This window comes from Thamnophis sirtalis, unplaced genomic scaffold (assembly GCF_051295495.1).
Source record: "Thamnophis sirtalis isolate CommonGarterSnake01/CBP01778 unplaced genomic scaffold, rThaSir2_p1.2 scaffold_12, whole genome shotgun sequence".
NCBI classification, from domain to species: Eukaryota; Metazoa; Chordata; class Lepidosauria; order Squamata; family Natricidae; genus Thamnophis; species Thamnophis sirtalis.
The window spans coordinates 23,528,976-23,547,466 of record NW_028261392.1 but is presented as its reverse complement, the minus strand read 5'-3'; the positions used below and the strand labels follow the sequence as shown (position 1 = coordinate 23,547,466).

General features: G+C 38.5%; 1 protein-coding gene across 5 annotated transcripts in view; it reads left to right on the top strand.

The window, feature by feature from the left end:
- Nucleotides 1–12,446, top strand: part of BIVM (basic, immunoglobulin-like variable motif containing) — a 50,446-nt gene extending 38,000 nt beyond the window's left edge. For all 5 annotated transcript variants that reach the window (XM_087726966.1, XM_087726967.1, XM_087726968.1 and 2 more), the window contains exons 5-10: nucleotides 91–195; nucleotides 2,059–2,153; nucleotides 4,084–4,216; nucleotides 5,014–5,097; nucleotides 7,587–7,683; nucleotides 11,159–12,446. In XM_087726966.1, coding sequence (XP_087583092.1) covers nucleotides 91–195; nucleotides 2,059–2,153; nucleotides 4,084–4,216; nucleotides 5,014–5,097; nucleotides 7,587–7,683; nucleotides 11,159–11,452 — 808 coding nt within the window. In that variant the 3' untranslated portion in view covers nucleotides 11,453–12,446. The remainder of the gene's footprint in view (nucleotides 1–90; nucleotides 196–2,058; nucleotides 2,154–4,083; nucleotides 4,217–5,013; nucleotides 5,098–7,586; nucleotides 7,684–11,158) is intronic.
- Nucleotides 12,447–18,491: the final 6,045 nt, after the last annotated feature.

Here is an 18,491-nt window from a genome sequence, read left to right as displayed (position 1 = left end):
TTTCGTTGCCATTTAGTGTACTTAAGATGCAGCTTAGTCTTTCTTTCCTATAGTTGCCTATGTTCTGAACTTTTTAATTTCTCAATCCAGTTTACCACCTATTACTCAAGAAGAGGCTTTGCACATACTGGGCATTCAGCCACCATTTGAAGAGATAAGATTTGGTCCATTTACTGGAAATACTACGTTGATGAGGTAAAAACTGTTCCTTTTATATTAGTTTATAGTATAAAATACAAAACAAAGCAAAAGCAAATCATAGGAAAATTGGGGGAAGAGAAAGGGAAGCGAAAAGTGTAGAGTGTAGAGAAAAATGGGAAAAGAAAGAAAAGGTATTGACTTCCAACTCGCTTTGGTATAGTAGAATAAGAAGTAACATTGAACCTCAGTCTTTTACATAATAGTATAAACTACCATATTTTTCAGAGTATAAGATGCACTTTTTTCACCCCCCAAAAAAGGTGAAAATCTGGGTGCATCTTATACACTGAATGCAGCATTTTTGGCATCCCGAAATCCTGCCCCGCGCATCACATTTTTTGTAAAAATGGACTTGCAGAGGGTTTGGGAGGCCTGTAGAGTGTTCCTGAGGGCAAAAACGGGTGAAAAGGGGCCCATTTTTCACAAAAACAGGTGGTTTTACCCTCCCAAGCCCCCAAGAGCACTTTACAGGCCTCCCATACCCTCTGCAAGCCCTGTTTTTGCAAAAAATGGGGCCATTTTTTGCCTCCCAAACTCCCCATGCATCGTGGTTTTGCCCTGCACCACCCTGTTTCATAAAAAAACGGGATGTGCAGAGGGCTTGGGAGGCCTGCAGAGGGCTGGGGAAGGCAAAAACCTTTTTTTTTTGTTTACCTCTTCAAAATCTTAGTGCGTTTTATACTCTGGTGCGTCTTATAGTCCGAAAAATACAGTAGCCATTTTTATAACAATAAGTCTAATTGGAAAAACCCAAAATCAAAGTTTCATTTTTTTCCATCTCAAGTACAAAGCCCAGAAGCTGTTTCCAAGTAGAAACAAAGTAGTTGGATTTTTTTTTCTTTTATCAAAGCAGTCGATTTAGCCATCTCTGCTAAAAACTGTTCTTGAACTGTCTCATTCCCCTAAGGTGGAATGTACATAGACAATATGTGTCTCTCTATCTGTATAATGCATCATCTTTATTCTGGGAAAAAAATTTGGGCTTGCAATTCTATAGCATGCTCATTAGCTTATTTCTAGGAAGCCATGGGTAGAATTGTAGATAAATAGAAACTATCATAATACAGATAGTTCTCAACTTAACTACCACAATTGAGCCCAAACTTTCGGTTAACTAAGTGAACAATTATTTTTGTGAAAGGAATAGGGCAAAAGGGACAGGGAAGAGTTTAGAGTTATAAAATAATTTGGCTAAATAAAGGAAACATAAAGGTTAGAAAAAGTTCTTTAAAAGAGGGCATTCTAGAGTGAAATCAGAAGAAAAGAATGTCTGAATTTTGGAGTGACGTTAATCCTCAAAATGAGAAAGAAACAAATGTGTCCATAATTCGAATCAAGGGTATTTAAGATTGATGTTTTTATTAGCTTATTAGTATTAGGCTTGTGGGACATGGTGGCTCAGTGGCTCCTGTTACTTGTCCCAGCTTCTGCCAACCTAGCAGTTCAGAAGCACATAAAAATGCAAGTAGAAAAATAGGAACCACTTTTGGTGGGAAGGTAACAGTGTTCGGTGCGCCTTCAGCATTTACTCATGCCAGCCACATGACCACGGAGACGGCTTCAGACACCGCTGGCTCTTCGGCTTTGAAATGGAGATGAGCATGACCCCCTAGAGTCGGGAATGACTAGCACATATATGTGAGGGGAACCTTTACATTTACCTATTAGACCTGTAAGAAGAAATACTTTAAAACAAACACAGATTGCACTCCCAATTATAATTATTCTATATATCTGACTAAGGAATAGTTGGAATATTAACCGTGTCATGTGTGTCTGGCAGGAGAAATACTTTTTTTATTGCTTAATTGCTAATTTACGTTTAAAATTCACAGTTCTGCATTTTGTGCTTTTCAGGTGGTTCAGACAAATTAATGATTATTTCCATGTAAAAGGGTGTTCCTATTTTCTCTATAAACCTCATGGGAAGTATAAGACTGCTGGAGAAACTGGTAAGAAGGCAGTTTTAATGACATGATTGATTCTTTGTACCTGTTAAAAGAGCGTGACGAAATGGGTGTGGGGTTTGTTTATTTTTCACAATTGGTTTCATGTTTATTGAATTTGTATAGGCTTTTTAAAAAAAGGATTGGCATACTGTATTTTTCCTGGACTTTTGTGTTCCCAATTGCCAGCTGAATATGGAGAAAAACGCATGTTTTTTTTTTTTACTTCTTTGACTTGTTTCCTCTGAACATCTGTGATAAGATTTCCTCACCTCAGGGGAGTTGGCTAACAGTGGCGATGGAGAGATGGAGCCGCATCTGGACTCTCCGTCCATTTTAGTTGTAGATATTGCAACTCACTTGAAATTTTCTGGCAGGATGAGCATTTGCTTCTAAGTAACCAACGTTTTTCTTTGAGAGGGGTTTAAATTTCAGGTAGTCCTCGTTTAACAATAACAATTGAGCCCAAAAGTTCTGTCCTTATATGGAGCAGTTGCTTTTTTTTTTTGCTTTTTTAAAATTCTCTTAGATACCACTTTAAGTACACATTCACATAATTCACATAATTGTTATTCATCTTCATATTTGTCATTCTTATACATTTGTTATTTCATTTAATAGATTATAATATACAGTTTGTTTACCATCCCTTCCGCCTGTTGTAATCACCTTATTTTCCCTTTCTTTTCTCTCTCCCTCCCTTCTCTACTTTCTTCCTTCCTCTTCTCCTTCCCCTTCCTTCTTGCCTTACCTTAATCCTATTCCTACTCTTCCCCTTCCTACCCTCTCTCCTTCTCTTTCTCTCCCTTCCATCCTCCTTACCTCTTTCTTCTTTCCCCCTCTTTTCCTCTCATTCTCATGTAGAGCAGTTGCTTAGTGGGAAATCATGGAATTGTATTTTCCTTTCCCCCACTTCTTTGCAATGCTGATCCCGTTAGCAAGAAGGCAGTTAATATTTGTATTTACCTTCATTGGAGAGGAAGGGATAACAAGATAACAAGTTAGCAGGCCCACAGTGCGGAATTTGCATTTAAAATAATGCACTGGCATTAAGCATGCTACACAACCGTGATTTATGGCTGTGGGTGCCAATGCATTGCTTTCAATGTGTATCCTTCCATTGGGAGCTTGTTTATCTGTTTATAATCCCTTCTCCAATAGCTCTATTCTGAAAGGGGTGGGGGGAATAGGTCAGGCACAGGATAATGCATGCTGATTATAATAGTTTGGAAATGTTTATTCCATTTGTATGCTGCTCTATTCCCGAGGGACTCGGGGTGGCTAACAAGCAAGGTTGGGGGGGGGGGAATACAAACAACAGACAAAAGACAAAAACAAGTTAAAAACAAAGCAAGAGTCGCAACAATTCAAGTGGGGCTGGGAACTCATCAGCCCCAGGCCTGCCGGAACAGCCAGGTCTTAATGGCTTTGCGGAAAGCCTGAAGGGTGGTGAGGGTCCGGATCTCCAGGGGAGATTGTTCCAGAGGGCCGGAGCAGCCACAGAGAAGGCCCTCCCCCGAGGGGTCGACATTGGCTAGCAGATGGTATTCGGAGGAGGCCTAATCTGTGGGATCTAATTGGTCGTAGGGAGGTAATTGGCAGGAGGCGGTCTCTCAAGTACCCAGATCCAATACCATGTAGGGCTTTAAAGGGTTGATCAAATAATAGTGATCAAATAACTAAGGAACAAATAACTAAGGTCAAATATGTAGCCACTGATCGTATTTTTTCCCCCAACACTGCTGAATAAGGCAGTCACTAAGCAAGGACTACCTATGTTACTACATTGTTTTGCATTATATTACATTATATTGATTAGAGTCCCTGAAACAGAGTTAATAGTTTATAATTTTTTAAAAATATTAAACCTTAAAGTCTGTGTCTTAATATCCAATGAAATACCTTTGTAATGTTTTAATTTCTTTTTAATTTGTAGCTTCGGGAGCTTTAACAAAATTAACACAAGGGCTGCGAGATGAATCAGTGGCATATATTTATCATTGCCAAAATCATTATTTTTGTCCAATTGGATTTGAAGCAACTCCAATAAAGCCGAGCAAAGCATATAAGTAAGACCCTCAAAATCTACTTGATTTCATCAGTGGGACCAACACAGTTGCAATTATCTTATAAAAAGTGCTCATATTAACATAGCTTTATCAGCTATAATGTAGTATCATATAGTACAATTATGTGGATTGGTTTATCTGCATTAATCACTAGATGGCAATATTTTTTCATATACAGTTTTTCAAAATAGGAGCAACATTAATTTAAACTGCAGATCTTGTTCTACAAGAACTGTGTCTCATGCAGTACTCTGGATAAAACTGCTTGTCACCAAACAAGTCTGAAAGACATGAATTTGCATTGATTTCTTTACTTATTTCAGCTGTATTCCAAATGTCTAACTCATGTTGCATTTGATATAAGTTTTGCTTCTTTCATTTGGAAGAATGGGCTTTTAAGGCCTTCATTAAAAATCCTTGCATTTCATTGTTTAAATAAAAGTTTTGTTTTTTTAATTAGATGAATCAATTCCAATTTCATTAATTTTCTACTAAAAATAGATACATTAATTTGCATGAACCCACATTTGTGGGACTTGCCATTCTTTTCTTAAAAGTACATATGAATGGGATTTTACACTTCTGTTGACCTTTAACTGATTAAAGGGGCAGAAAGCAGTGTTTCTACAGAGATCATTAAGTATTCTATTTTATGTATGTTTTTGCACTTATATTAAAATAAAACATGTAACCATACAACAACTAGTTATTAATTTTAGCCAGTGACAAGTTAAATTGCTTGTTTATAAAGCTTATTATTATGATAAACATTTTGTCTTACCATTTTTGTGCACCAGGGGATGTCTCTTACCGCAAGATGTAGAACACTGGATACTCATTGGAGAGCCAAGCAGAAAACACCCCACTATTCACTGCAAAAAGTAAGTTAGCACGCCCTAGTAAACTCACAAAAGATCATATAATTTGAACAATACTCAAATACGGAGCCTTCTTTTCTTTTGGCATCCACAAATACTCATGAACACAGATTCCTAGATAAATAAGTGTAAGATACAAATTCCCAAATAGACTAGAAAATGTATTGAAACCTGGAAATTTGCATGTTCTAGTTGATATTTCTTTTCTAGAGAGCTAATATTTCATCCAGTGAGTGCTATTCAGGCATGTGTTTTCTAACAAAGTATTGAGAATCAGATTTTGAGGGCAAAAAATACACTTACCTTGGGAATGGAAGAAAATGGACATTCACTTTTGATGTTAATGAAATAGTTTAGCTTTGTTGAAAACTATTCTTCATATTTGCTTTAGGATGTATACTTAGATTCAGTTTTGAGCCTCAGTTCCCAGATTTACATTATTAATATTAATGACATCAACCGAGACCATTTATAGAGATATAAAAACTTCAGAAAGTAGATCATAGCCCATTCTCGGCAAACCAGATCCTTGCGGGATGGATGGTCTTACAATTGGATAGATGGACAGCTGCCTGAACAAGTAATAGTCAATGCACGGTCCTTAATTGATTTGTTTCCATATGGAAGGTAGGTTCTGTCCTGAAACCAGTATTCTTCAACACCTTCATAAATGACGTAGATGAAGGAATAAAAGGGATGCTATTAAAAATTTGGAGATTGCTAACATTCCAGAAAACAGGTTGAAGGCTTCAAAGGATCTTGATAAACTTGAATATTTGGCCCTATCCAACAAAATAATGATGAGAAATATAAAGTTTGGAATTCAAACAGGAAAAAACAGGTGCACAGGTAGTAAACAGGTGGTTTAGTATGTCACATTTTGATCACCACAATAAAAAAAAATTTTTTTTTTTGAGGAAATGGAAACAATGTAGAGAAAGGTACCGTATGACAGATCTGGGGCTAGTCCTATGAAGAGCAGTTAAAGAAACTTAATATGCTTAACCTAAAAAAGTGATAATTAAGAGAACATATGGTATAATTCTTCCAATATATGAAGGAATGCCACTGGGCAGAGAGTATGGATATATTCTTCATAACAACCAAAAATAAACCACCCAGAGTTTTGCATTTGAGATGGAGGCCACGGACAATAAAATAAATAGATACTGAAATAATGCCAACAGGTGGAAATTTAACTTAAATAATAATTTCCTGACTCTAAGAGCTATTAAGCAATGGATCAGTCTGCCTCCTGAAGTCCTGAGTACCACTAAATTTTTCAAGAAATGACTAGACAATTCTTTGCCTGGAATAGTAGATTCCTAAACTGGGCAGAAGGCTGGACAGATGAACATTTGCCTTGTTTAGATAACATTTGTTAGCTGCCACTGAATAAAACAGCAGAATTAATGAGGATCTATTTATAAAAACATCCTTGGCAATGTTTTAGATTGCCCTTAAAATTTACTGAAGGGCCAGGTATCCATATGGCGTATGGGACGTAGTGGCTCAGTGGCTAAGACGCTGAGCTTGTCAATCAGAAGGTTGCTAGTTCAGCAGTTCGAATTCCTAGCGCCTAATAGTGGAGGGACTCCCATTACTTGTCCCAGCTTCTGCCAACCTAGCAATTTGAAAGCACGTAAAAAATGCAAGTAGAAAAATAGGAACCATCTTTGGTGGGAAGGTAACAGTGCTCCGTGCGCCTTTGGCGTTTAATCATGCCAGTCACATGAACATGGAGAACGTCTTCGGACAGCGCTAGCTCTTCAGCTTAGAAACCAAGATGAGCACTGCCCCCTAGAGCTGGAAACGACTAGCACACGTGTGGGGGAACCTTTACCTTTATCCATATGGCTGCTTATAAGAAGTAATTAAAACATCAACTGGTTCTGAAAAAATATTTACTAGTCCAGCAGAATATTTATTGATTGCAACTATTACGCAAAAAATGAGACCCACAGTTAACATCACAGATTGCCTTTCCCTTTCCCTTTTCCTTTCTGATGACAGTTCAGAAACAAATTTCAGTTGTAAACGGTATATGATTTTAAACCAGACTTTTAAAAATCAAATTCTCGCTTATAAATCTGCCTGGCCTATAAGATTTTTGAAAATAAACTTTTTCGGTTGTTACCAGGATCAAAAGTATATTTGATGGTAATGTATGAATGGAAGTATTTGCATCTCTTTGGCGGCTTAGGAATGTCTTCAAGTTAGGTATCTTATTAATTTTCCCGTGCTTTTCATATATAAAACTAAAACAAATTCATTAGAAAAAGAGGATAATAAAGTGGTGTTACTTACAAAATGAATCAAAGGACCAGAACCCCTGAATTTCATTTCACGAAAAAAAAATGTCAGTATTTGCTAGATATTGTACAGGTTAGTTTACTTAAGTACATTATAATTTTTGTCTGTCTAGGATTAACTAGTAATAATATTCCAGATTTCTGTTGCATTTGTGAACTTCTTTCCATCTTGCTGTGTAGGTGGGCAGACATTGTAACAGATTTAAACACTCAGAATCCTGAATATTTAGATATTAGGCACCTGGAAAGGGGTCTTCAGTATCGGAAGACAAAGAAGGTAAGAATGCTTCATATCAAAGCAGAGCTGCATGTTTGCCTTGAGTTAGCATTCATAAAGCACTTTTAGATATTCTCTCATTTAGTAATTATTAGATGATTACTGTATTTTTCGGAGTATAAGATGCACCTTAGTTTTTGGAGAGGAAAATAGGAAGAAAAAAATCTGCCTACCAGGTAATTCATCTGGCTAGCGTCCTTAGTCTGGTTAGCTTCAGCACATAACTTTGCTCCCTTAGTTTGGGATAAAGGATCGTTGGAGGGAGCAACATTGAGAAAAGCAGGCAAAGCACAAAAGATTGCTTAACTCATTAGGACTGAAAAACTTCGAAAAAGCTACATTTGGAGTATAAGATGCACCCAAATTTTCAGCCTCTTTTTGGATGGGGAGCGTGTCTTATACTCCGAAAAATATGGTGCTTTGTATTCACAAAATGTGTTTCCACTTACTAAAAACAGAAATGGCTTTATTAATCCTCTATTTCAAACTAGCATGTCATATTATTTTGAGCACAACAAGAATCAATTGCTGTGGTCTAATTATATAAAACTTAGTTTATTTTGCTAAGGCAATGCTACCTTTGGATACAGCCCACACTAGGACACATTTAGGAATTATCTTTGCACAGCGTGTAAACTGCTCTTAATCCAAAATAAGATTACAGTTCATCAGATTCACTACTATTGATCATGTGTCATCAAGTCATTTTCAACACCTAGTGACTAGATAGATTTTCTCACATGCCAACCTATCCCTAACCCGGTCTTCCAGTGGTGCATTCATTGCCACAGTAGCTGAATCTACTGATAATCCTCTTCTCCTTTCTTTCACTTTTTCCAGCATTAGAATTTTTTTCCAGAAAGCTAGGTCTCCACATAATGTGTCCAAATAGGATAATTTAAGATTGTTCTTCTGAATGAGAACTATGGGTTGATTTGTTCAATGATTCATTGGCTTGCTTTCTTGACTGTCCATAGTATACTCAGGCATCTTCTAAAACACCTATGATAATGCCAATATAATAAATGCACAATTATTCAAGGTCACTCCCAATTGGTGGTGTTGGGAATGAGTGTGATCCAGCCCCCAGCCGGTCACTTGGGGCCTATCACAGGGCTTGGTACTCTCTCCACTCCTGTTTAACCTCTACATGAAGCTTCTGGGTGAGATCATATATGTCACCATGGGTTCAGATATCATCAAAATGCTGATGATACTCAACTTTACATCTCTGTATCTGTGCCCCGAGTAATGCTGTTGCTACGCTCTCACAGTGCCTGGAGGCTATAGAGGCCTGGATGGGGGACAATGGGATATGACTGCACCCTGGCAAGACCAATGGCTTTGGGTGCATGGAGCTTCAAGATCCAGGTCTTTGATATCTTTAGTTCTTCTTGGCGTTGCATAACCCCGTTCAGACCCAGTTCTCAACTTAGGGGTTCTCCTGGACTTGCAACTTCTGCTCAAAGTTCGGGTGGCGTTCGTGTCTAGGAGAGTCTTTGCACAGCTTTTGTTAGTGCACCAGCTGCAGTGGTGGGTTGCAGGCGGTATGCCCCGGTACGGGCGTACCGGAACCTGCCCGGAGCACCAGGTACCGTTCCGGTACAGTGCTCCAGAGGGCCCACCCGCGCTCCTTACAGTGTTGTGTTTTAAAGCTGTCAGCGCTTCCGCGCACGCGCATGGCACGCACAACACCTGCCTGACACTGCTGAGCAGCTGGAGTGTCGCGGAGGCTTGCAAAAGCATTTGAAGCTAGAACGCATGCGTGTGCGCTGTGCACATGCTTGTGGGTGATGCCGGGGCCATTCCAACCGTACCGGTGGGAATGGAGTCCGGAACCCACCACTGATCAGCTGCCACCTTTTCTGAATCAGGACTCCCTGCACTTGCCCATTCAAGCCCAATCATCTCTTTCTTGATTACTGCTTTACATGGGGCTGCCCTGAAATGCATATGGAAGCTTCAACTGGTCAATCTGTGGGTCAGGACCCCTTTGGGGGTCAAACGACCCTTTCACAGGGGTCGCCTAAAACCATCGGAAAACACATATTTTCGATGGTCTAAGGAACCACCAATTTTATGGTTGGGGGTCACCACAAGATGAACTGTATTAAAGGGTCGCGGCATTGAGAAGGTTGAGAACCACTGCTCTAGAATGACCCATGGTAGACAGCTACTTCATGAGCTGTTCTGGCTGCCAGTTTACTTCCAGGTTCAGTTCAGGGTGTTGGTTATTTCTTCTAAGCCTTCCAAAACTTAATTTATGAATTCTCTCATTCTACTTAGACAAGACCGCACTACTTGTGCCGTCTGTGGATTTATACTGACGGGATCCTGGCGAAGAACTTACTCTGCTGTAGTACTGGCCCTCTAAAGCATCCTATCTCTCAGGGTGAAGTTTGTCCCTCACCCTCCTATCTGTCTACAAGGGCCTGAAAACCTTGGCCTGCCAGTTGGCCTGCTATCTAATAGTACATCACTGGAGGTTGCTAGACTAACTTGCTGAATCCACTCTCCCGCCCCCCCCCCGCCCCCTCGCACTGCCTGCTCCCACACCACTCTTTTTTAAAAAAAATTTCATATTGCTCTACTTCCCATTTTATTATTTCATTCCTTTACTATTGTTATTTTTAATTGTATCGTTTTCCCCTGTTTTATTATTGTAATCTGCCCAGAGTAACCCCAGGGCAAGTTGGGCAGCAAATAAATTTAGAATGGAATGGAATTGGAAATGGAACAAGAATAAAACAGGAACAGAAGCAAGAGAAATGAAATCGAATAGGGCTGCATTTTGAAAATATTTTCACTAGATTTTTCAAATACCTTGAACCAACAATGCATGATGAGAAGATGTAACAGGTGTGCTGTGCGGACTGAAAAAAGTTAGCACAAAAATCTGAAATGGGGAATTGCGTGTAAACTTGCTAATTAAAATAATGTTAACGTAGAATAAATTGTAACTGTCTATGGAAGTTCTCAATCATCCAGGTCACGTTTGTCCCAAAGATGCTTTTTCAAAAGGCAACTGGACTATCTTTGGGTTTTTTTTCCCTTGAATGTGTTTCACTACTTCTTCAATTCTTCAGTGTTATTGTAACCATAGATTATATTCAGTAAAGAATTCTAACCAGTGCAAAATACAAAGAAAGCGTTATTTGTTTGTTTGTTTGTCAAACATGTACAAGATAACAAGTATAAGTATGAACATAAATATGAACAAAGGAAGTAAATACAGATAAACAGTAGGACAGGGATGGTAGGCACGCTGGTGCGCTTATGCACGCCCCCTTTACGGACCTCTTAAGAATGGGGTGAGGTCCACGGTAGACAGTTTGAGGTTGAAGCTGTGAGGATTTGAGGGTGTAACAACGGAGTCGGGTAGAGCATTCCAGGCATTAATTCAAAGGGGGAGTGAACTTAGCTCTTACTTAATATATCGAGAGTGTTATTTTAACAAACGCTGTATACATTTTAGGTAGGAGGGAATCTACATTGTATCATTGCTCTTCAGAGGTTTAATTGGCATCGATTTGGACCTTGGAACTTTCCACTTGGAAATGTTCAGCAAGAACTGCAGCCTCCATCTCCAACTCAGGGCTTAGCCAAATCTGAGAGCGAAGACAACATCTCCAAGAAGCAACATGGGCGCCTTGGACGATCGTTCAGTGCTAACTTCCATCAAGTTTCTGTTTGGAGGAAGCTGTCTCATCTTCATGAAAGGCGGAATAGTGGCCTTCAACATTACGCCAACTGTGATGGGAAAGACTAAAAAGGAAGGCTTCTTCATCTGTGCTACTCTAGTACATTCCTAAAGCATGGTAATAACTTATTATGCACAGAAACAGGAATGTAGGGAGATTTCATATAAAATTCCTAGGAACGTTTGTTATTTCAGTATGTAATTGGTATATAATACATTGTAATTATTATATATTGGGAATAACAAGAAAAGTTAGTTAAAAGATAAGCACAGAGTACCAGTTAATGGGCAATCTAGTATAATGGCTAATTGATTTATGTTTCAGACTATCAAATCAAAACAGATGTAGATCAAATTCATTTGTGGGCAGGAGAGTTCATTATAACGTGATACAGACTATAGATAAAGCATGAGATTATTACCTTCCCAAATTATTTATTAATTGCAAACCATATAATGATGACAAATGTGTAAAATATATTTGCTTTTATGTATTTTCAAAAATGCAATCAATTATGGTACAATTCAGAACTGACAAAACACTAAATGTCAATATATAATTAATTGATGGTCTGTTGATCAATGGAAATATTGTTCTGTACAGTTTAAGCTGTTTGAGCTGGCAGTTCGTAATTAATAGGCAAGAAATCTAAGGAAAGATAAGTGACTATCTGTTTCTTTTAGAATTGGTCTAGTATTAAAAAAGAAACTACCACTGCCAGTCATATCCTTTTTGTGTGACCTGAATTCAGTTGATTGGCTCCTTTTAAATAAATCTCTCACACTCATTTCATATGGTTATCCAGTAAATACCAAAACTTTCTGTGGTGGGCTGCAGTGATTTCTTGTAATGTTTGCATTCTCTTTCACTTCACAACTTCGTTTGATTGTTGAGGAAGATGTTTAAGTGCCCAAATAAACTGGCAGCCACAGCAATATACCTCTTCAGAGCACTCTTTGTAACTACTTTTTTCAAGTGATCATATCGAATAGTTTTATTTGGGAGTATAATATTGGTTCTCATGGAAAAACCATTTTAATAAAAACGGTCTTTATCCATTGATTATCTGCTTGGTCTTTAAATGTGTATGTTTGACTTTTGGATATGCAAAACTGGAGACAATAAAAAGGTAGGATTATTTTATCCATGTTTTGGATAAACTTTTGTCTATGCTTTTAGAAACTTGGTACTAAAAATGAATTGTTCATATCCCTGGGTAAGATAACAAGATTTTGCCTGTGAAATGAGTTGGCCCAAATGAGAAAAACATTATCAATCATTTCTTATTTATTTCAATCATAGATCAGAATTTTCTATTTCCCGAAAACATGAACTAACTAAAACCTGGTTTTGGGGTTTTATTCGCCAAGAAACTGTTTTGATTATTTCTAACATTTTATGAGATGTCCCTATAGCAACAGGAAAACACAACCTTCTTGTAATCTGTAGCATGAGTTCAAAAGCAGAAATAAGCTTATATCTTCCTTTATTCTACATCTATTTAGAAGGATAATAACTGCATGAAAATTGGCACAAAAGAGTTAGCAAAACATATGCATTCTTGTTTAATTCTTCCAGTTATACAAAGATTGATTCATTCAGATTTGGGAATGGTGTCATTTTCCTTCCAGCACAAGGGATTAAGCCAAAGATAAACCTCTTCAATGCAGAATATAAGTAAGATCAGTGTCTGTCTGAGCCTTCTTTTGGAACTAAGGTTTAGGTCTGAACAAATCTTTTCCATAGCTTGCGTAAGGAGGAAAATAACGTTCAGTTGCTGATAGTATTTATCTGAGACTTTAGTCATTCCTAATTGTACCCACATTTTTTTATGATAAAAATGCTTCAGAGTTGCGTCCCTCCTCAACCACAGCCTGACACATCTTTTGCAGCAGAGATAGGGACTCACTAGCGGCCTCCAAGGCCACAAGACTCTTGGTCCTGCATAAGTGTCACTAGGATAGGCTCACTTAACCCTTTCTCTGATAGAAGAATGAAAGGATTGCCAAAACCTGTAGGACCATGGGAAATTGCCTTCTGCTTACCAGTTCAGAAGTTGCTTCTGCCAGTTATTCTGGCAACTGTTTTCCTAATAAGGATAATAAGGGATAGAACTCGTGGGTCTCAGGAGCATACGTGTTACTGTGAATGGCATTACATTTAAATATTAACTGGCTTTGAGGAGACCCAGGTTCAAGTCTGCTGTCAGCCATGAAAACTCCCTGGATGTTTTTGGACCAATCACTTACTTCCCTTTGGCTCAAACTCCCATCATTTCTTTTTTGTGGAGAGAAGAGCATCATGTGTGTTGCTTTGAACTTTTGAATGAAAATGTCTATGGAGATTCTATCATCCAGGTCAGGGTTGTCCCAAAAGATGCTTTCTTTTCAAGAGGCAACTGGACTTTCTGGTTTTTCTTTGAAGACATTTCACATCTCATCCAAGAAGCTTCTTCAGCTCTTGACTAGATGGTGAGGAATGGAAGGATTTATACTCCTTGCAGACAGCTGGTCATTTGCATTCTTTTAGCAGGTCGTTAAGGTCACCTGGAGGTTTATCTGTGTCATCAGGGTCACCTGAGTGGTGCAAATGGGTGTGGAATTGTTGAAAGGACTGTGTTGTAGACTGGAGATAGATGATGTCGTATCCCTCCCCCTCTGTTGAGAGGCAGCTGTTCAGTTTTGACATAGCCTCTTTAACCCCCCTTTCAAACTTGTGGTCCTCTGTGTCTTCAAAAGAGCAGCCCGTGCAGATGGACTGCTGAATCTAGTCCTGATGTGTTTGTTCTCCTATGTTGCGCCATGTGTTTATGAAGTACAGCTGTTGTTTTGTTTCCCCAATAACAGATGGCTCTTGAATTTTGAATGAAAAGTGAGAGATAGCTCAAATACTAATGTCATTCAATGAACTTTTATATTGTTGGGTAGGAAAAGAGTGCCCTGGATTTCACTTTAGGCTAAATTAAATATTCCATTGCAGTTTGTCCCAAAGGTGCTTCTTTCGATGACCTGGATGGTTGAAAAACTTGATAGACATTCACTGCAGTTTGATGAGTTAGATGGACAAAAACTTTGCTCAAGAGCAGGAAATCATAGTTGTTTTGATAGATTTTTGCTGGGTATTAAGAGAAACAATGTGTGTCATCAAGTCAGAATCAGTTCTTAACAACCATATAGACTTCCAGGGTGATCTGTCCCCAATCTAGTCCTTCAGTTCTTCCAATTGGGGACTCCTTGCTGCTGTGATAGACCCCATTCGCCTTGATACTGGCCATCCTCTTCTCCTTCCAGATTTATGGGCTTTTCAGTTGTGCCAAGTCTTTGCATAATGTGATAAAATGAGTTGAGGCTCAAAGGAAAACTCTAGACTGCTAAGTTCCATGAAATGGAAACTATGCATACATATATTTGGGGGTAACCTCAAAGTTTTTCTTCATAATCAATGCAGTTAGAATTATTACTACATTAGCCAGATGGTGGAGCCATCAGCACTTTCTCATTATATTTCAACTTCAATAATATTCCCAGTAACTTAGCAATTAGATCCTGCTCCTCACATGACTAGGTTTTATCCTGTGCAACAAGAAACCAGCATGTTGCCAGTATGACATTTATTTGAATTAATATTTTTACATATTAATTCAACAGGAGATTTTCAAGACAGGTGTGGTATTTCTCACTTTTACTTCCTAGCTTTAAAAAAAAAAAGATGATACATTTGAAGTTTGATATAGCTGCCATTACCGAAATTTGGAGGGATGAAATTCACTACCGGAATGTATTAATGGAAGGATACAAACTATTCCAAAAGAAACAGACCTAACAAAACAGGAGCTGGAGTTGCATTATATGTAAAAGATCACTACATCTCTTTAAAAAAAGATAAAGGTTCCCCTCTCACATATGTGCTAATCGTTCACGACTCTAGAGGGCGGTGCTCATCTCCGTTTTAAAGCTGAAGAGCCAGTGCTGTCCAAAGAAGTCTTTGTGGTTATGTGGCCGGCACGATTAAACACCAGTTGCGCACAGAACGCTATTACCCTCCCACCAAAGGTGGTTCCTATTTTTCTACTTGCATTTTTACATGCTTTCGAACTGCTAGGTTGGCAGAAGCTGGGACAAGTAATGGGAGCTTACTCCGTTACGTAGCACTAGGGATTCGAACCGCCGAACTGCCAACCTTTCTGATTGATAAGCTCAGTGTCTTAGCCACTGAGCGACCGCGTCCCTAGAAATGCACAAAACCAAGGGTGAAAACCTCCTAGAAGGCATGTAAAAGGAAAAAAAGAGGCTTGGACTAGAAGACCTCCAAGGTCCCTTCCAACTCTCTTGTGATGGATAAAAATCCTTTCTCCACATTCTATAGTTTTGATCCTGCTTTCCTAGCAAGGTGAGGGAGGAGACATCTGAGAAATTCTGCTCATCTAGAGAAAAGAAATGACAGGGAATAGAAATTTGAGTTTGATGCCTGTGTGCTGAGTTTCCTGTTTGCTTTTAAAGGGAATGAAGATGTCTCATCCTTAGCGACTGATGTTTAGGCCAGATTGCAAAGACCAGATAGCAAGAACAGGCTCCTGAATCAACATTCCTGATATAAGCCTTTCCCTTCTCCTTGACTGCATATTCATATGCAAAATGCTTGAAGCTGCTGCAAGAAACAGACATTATCTTGGAGAAGACAATATCAGCAAACATACCTCCCCAAACTCAGTGAGGAAAGGAAAGCCAGCAGATTGTCTCGACAGGAAGTTTGTGAGTGATTGAACTATCTCATGTTTGCTTTCTGCCTATTAATTTGGGGTTAAAACTCCAGAGATAAGCTGGATGAAAACTACATAATCCCAGTTCCTTGAAAATCTTGAATCCTTAGTTGTTATACCCAGCAGCAGCAGCCCTACATCAGCTTTTTCTCCAACTCAGTTGCTGCAGTTCAGTTATGTTTCAAGTAATTTAAGATAAAACCATATGTGGCAATTCCTCAGCACTACAATAACTACCATATTTTTTGGTGTATAAGACACACTTCCCCCCGCCCCAAAGTGGGTGGAAACATCTCTGCGTCTTATAGAGTGAATGTTGGCAAAGCCCCGCCCAGCAACCAGCTCCCACCCTTCAGCCTCTGCCTCAGCAATTTGCCTCCTTGCAGCAAACAGCCTAGTCAACTTCAGCACAGCCTAATTTAGCACGAGCAGCTGCCGCCTATTGCTTCTGCACACCCCATTTTCAGCCTGTTCCAGGCAGGGATAGGAGGGGCAAAAATTGGGCATGCGGAGGGCAAAAATGGCATCTGCAGTGGCCGAAAATGGGACACACAGAGGCAATGATAGACAACAGCTGCGATAGGCAGCGGCATTGGGAGTAGCGATCCCCACAGCCTGGAACAGCTGATAGGCGGTATTCCGGGAGGCAGATCCAACTGCCAATCAGCTGCTCGTGCTAAATCAGGCTGTGCTGAAGCTAACCAGGCTGTTGGCTGTTTACTGCAAGGAGGCAAATTGCTGGAAGGCAGAGGCAGATTTTTTTTTCTTGTTTTCCTCTCCAAAAGGTAGGTGCGTCATAGTCCGGAGCATCATATAGTCCGAAAATATGGTACGTAACAATATTGTCCCAAAAGTGCTTTTTCAAGAGTCAACTGGACTTTCTGGTTTTTCTTTGAAGACGTTTCACTTCTTATCCAAAAAGCTTCTTCAGCTCCGACTAGAAGCGAAACGTTTTCAAAATAAAACCAGAAAGTCCAGTTGCCTCTTGAAAAAGCACCTTTGGGACAACTATGACCTGGATGACTGAGAATCTCCATAAAAATATGTAACAATATTTTCATGCTACACATTATATATTTGAGCTGAAGCTTTTTGAGTAAGAGGCAAAAAAAGAGATTTAAAAACTCTTCTGTTATAGAATGGTTGTCTGGGTAGTTGAAATCCAGATGTGCTATCCCTATTGATTGCTAAGTTGTCACACTTGGAATCAGCAGTGGTTCTCCCTATTTGTCATAAATGGCCCAAAATATTTGAGATGGGAGTTACGTCATGACCTGCAAAAGGATTTAACATCTGTTTAACATGTTAAACCAATGTTTGTATCAACAATCAGCTGTATCCTTGTCAAATTCTTTATGGATATTTTTCCTCCATTGATGCACACTGGTAATTTTTCTGAAGTTCATCAAGAAGGAAGTTTGCCTATGAGATGTCAAAAGGTTCAAACAATGTTACAGGGAATACTATAAAAAAGAACAACTCAGCAATTTTTAAAAAATAATTTTGGATAGTCTGGAGCTACTCATCTTTATATGATTCCTCTCATTTGATTTAACTGAAGATATTGTCACTGAATCTGTTACACTGAATAATGAAGTTAGTAATTATAGAAGCTAAAATGTAGATGCGGAAGTGAAAAATTTAATTTCTTCCCACACAGATTGGATCCCTTCCCTATCTACAGCAGTTGGACATTGTACAACTAGGGGTGCAGTTGCACGGAAAGGGAAAACTCTATATAAAACGTTTCTTTTTTTAAAAAAAAGAATTATAGATCATCTAGTTTATTTATAAAAATAAGACAGGATAAAAAAACTAAAAAATCTAGAAATTCCAATTTCTACACACACTTTCTATTCTTATCTGAATCTCATACTTCAGATTACTACAAAGTTTTCGTGATAGAAAAAGTAAAGACATATGCTATTAAAATATTGGAAAAAATGAAATATATACATATATATTTAGTATAAACAAGTGGCTAAAATTAGGGAGCACAAATCCTCTGGTTCTGCTAGATAAACCTAACTAAATTCTATTTCATATTTAGCCAAATTCTTACATAAAAGGAAATGTGTAAAACCTCTGCACTGGATAATCAAAAGTTACAAACTACAAAAACTGTTTTCTACACAATTTTTTTAACAGATTTCAACCATAACATAGTGCGTTGTAAAAATACAGCAATACAATGTAAAAATGCAGCTCAGTAATACAATCTATATTATAAAAAGAATTACAATGATATGTGTGCAGTACTGTAAATGCTATAATCAATAGCAGTAATACTGAACAGATTAATGGAAATTAAAAGTACTGAACAATTAGTGTTAAGCACAGGATCAACA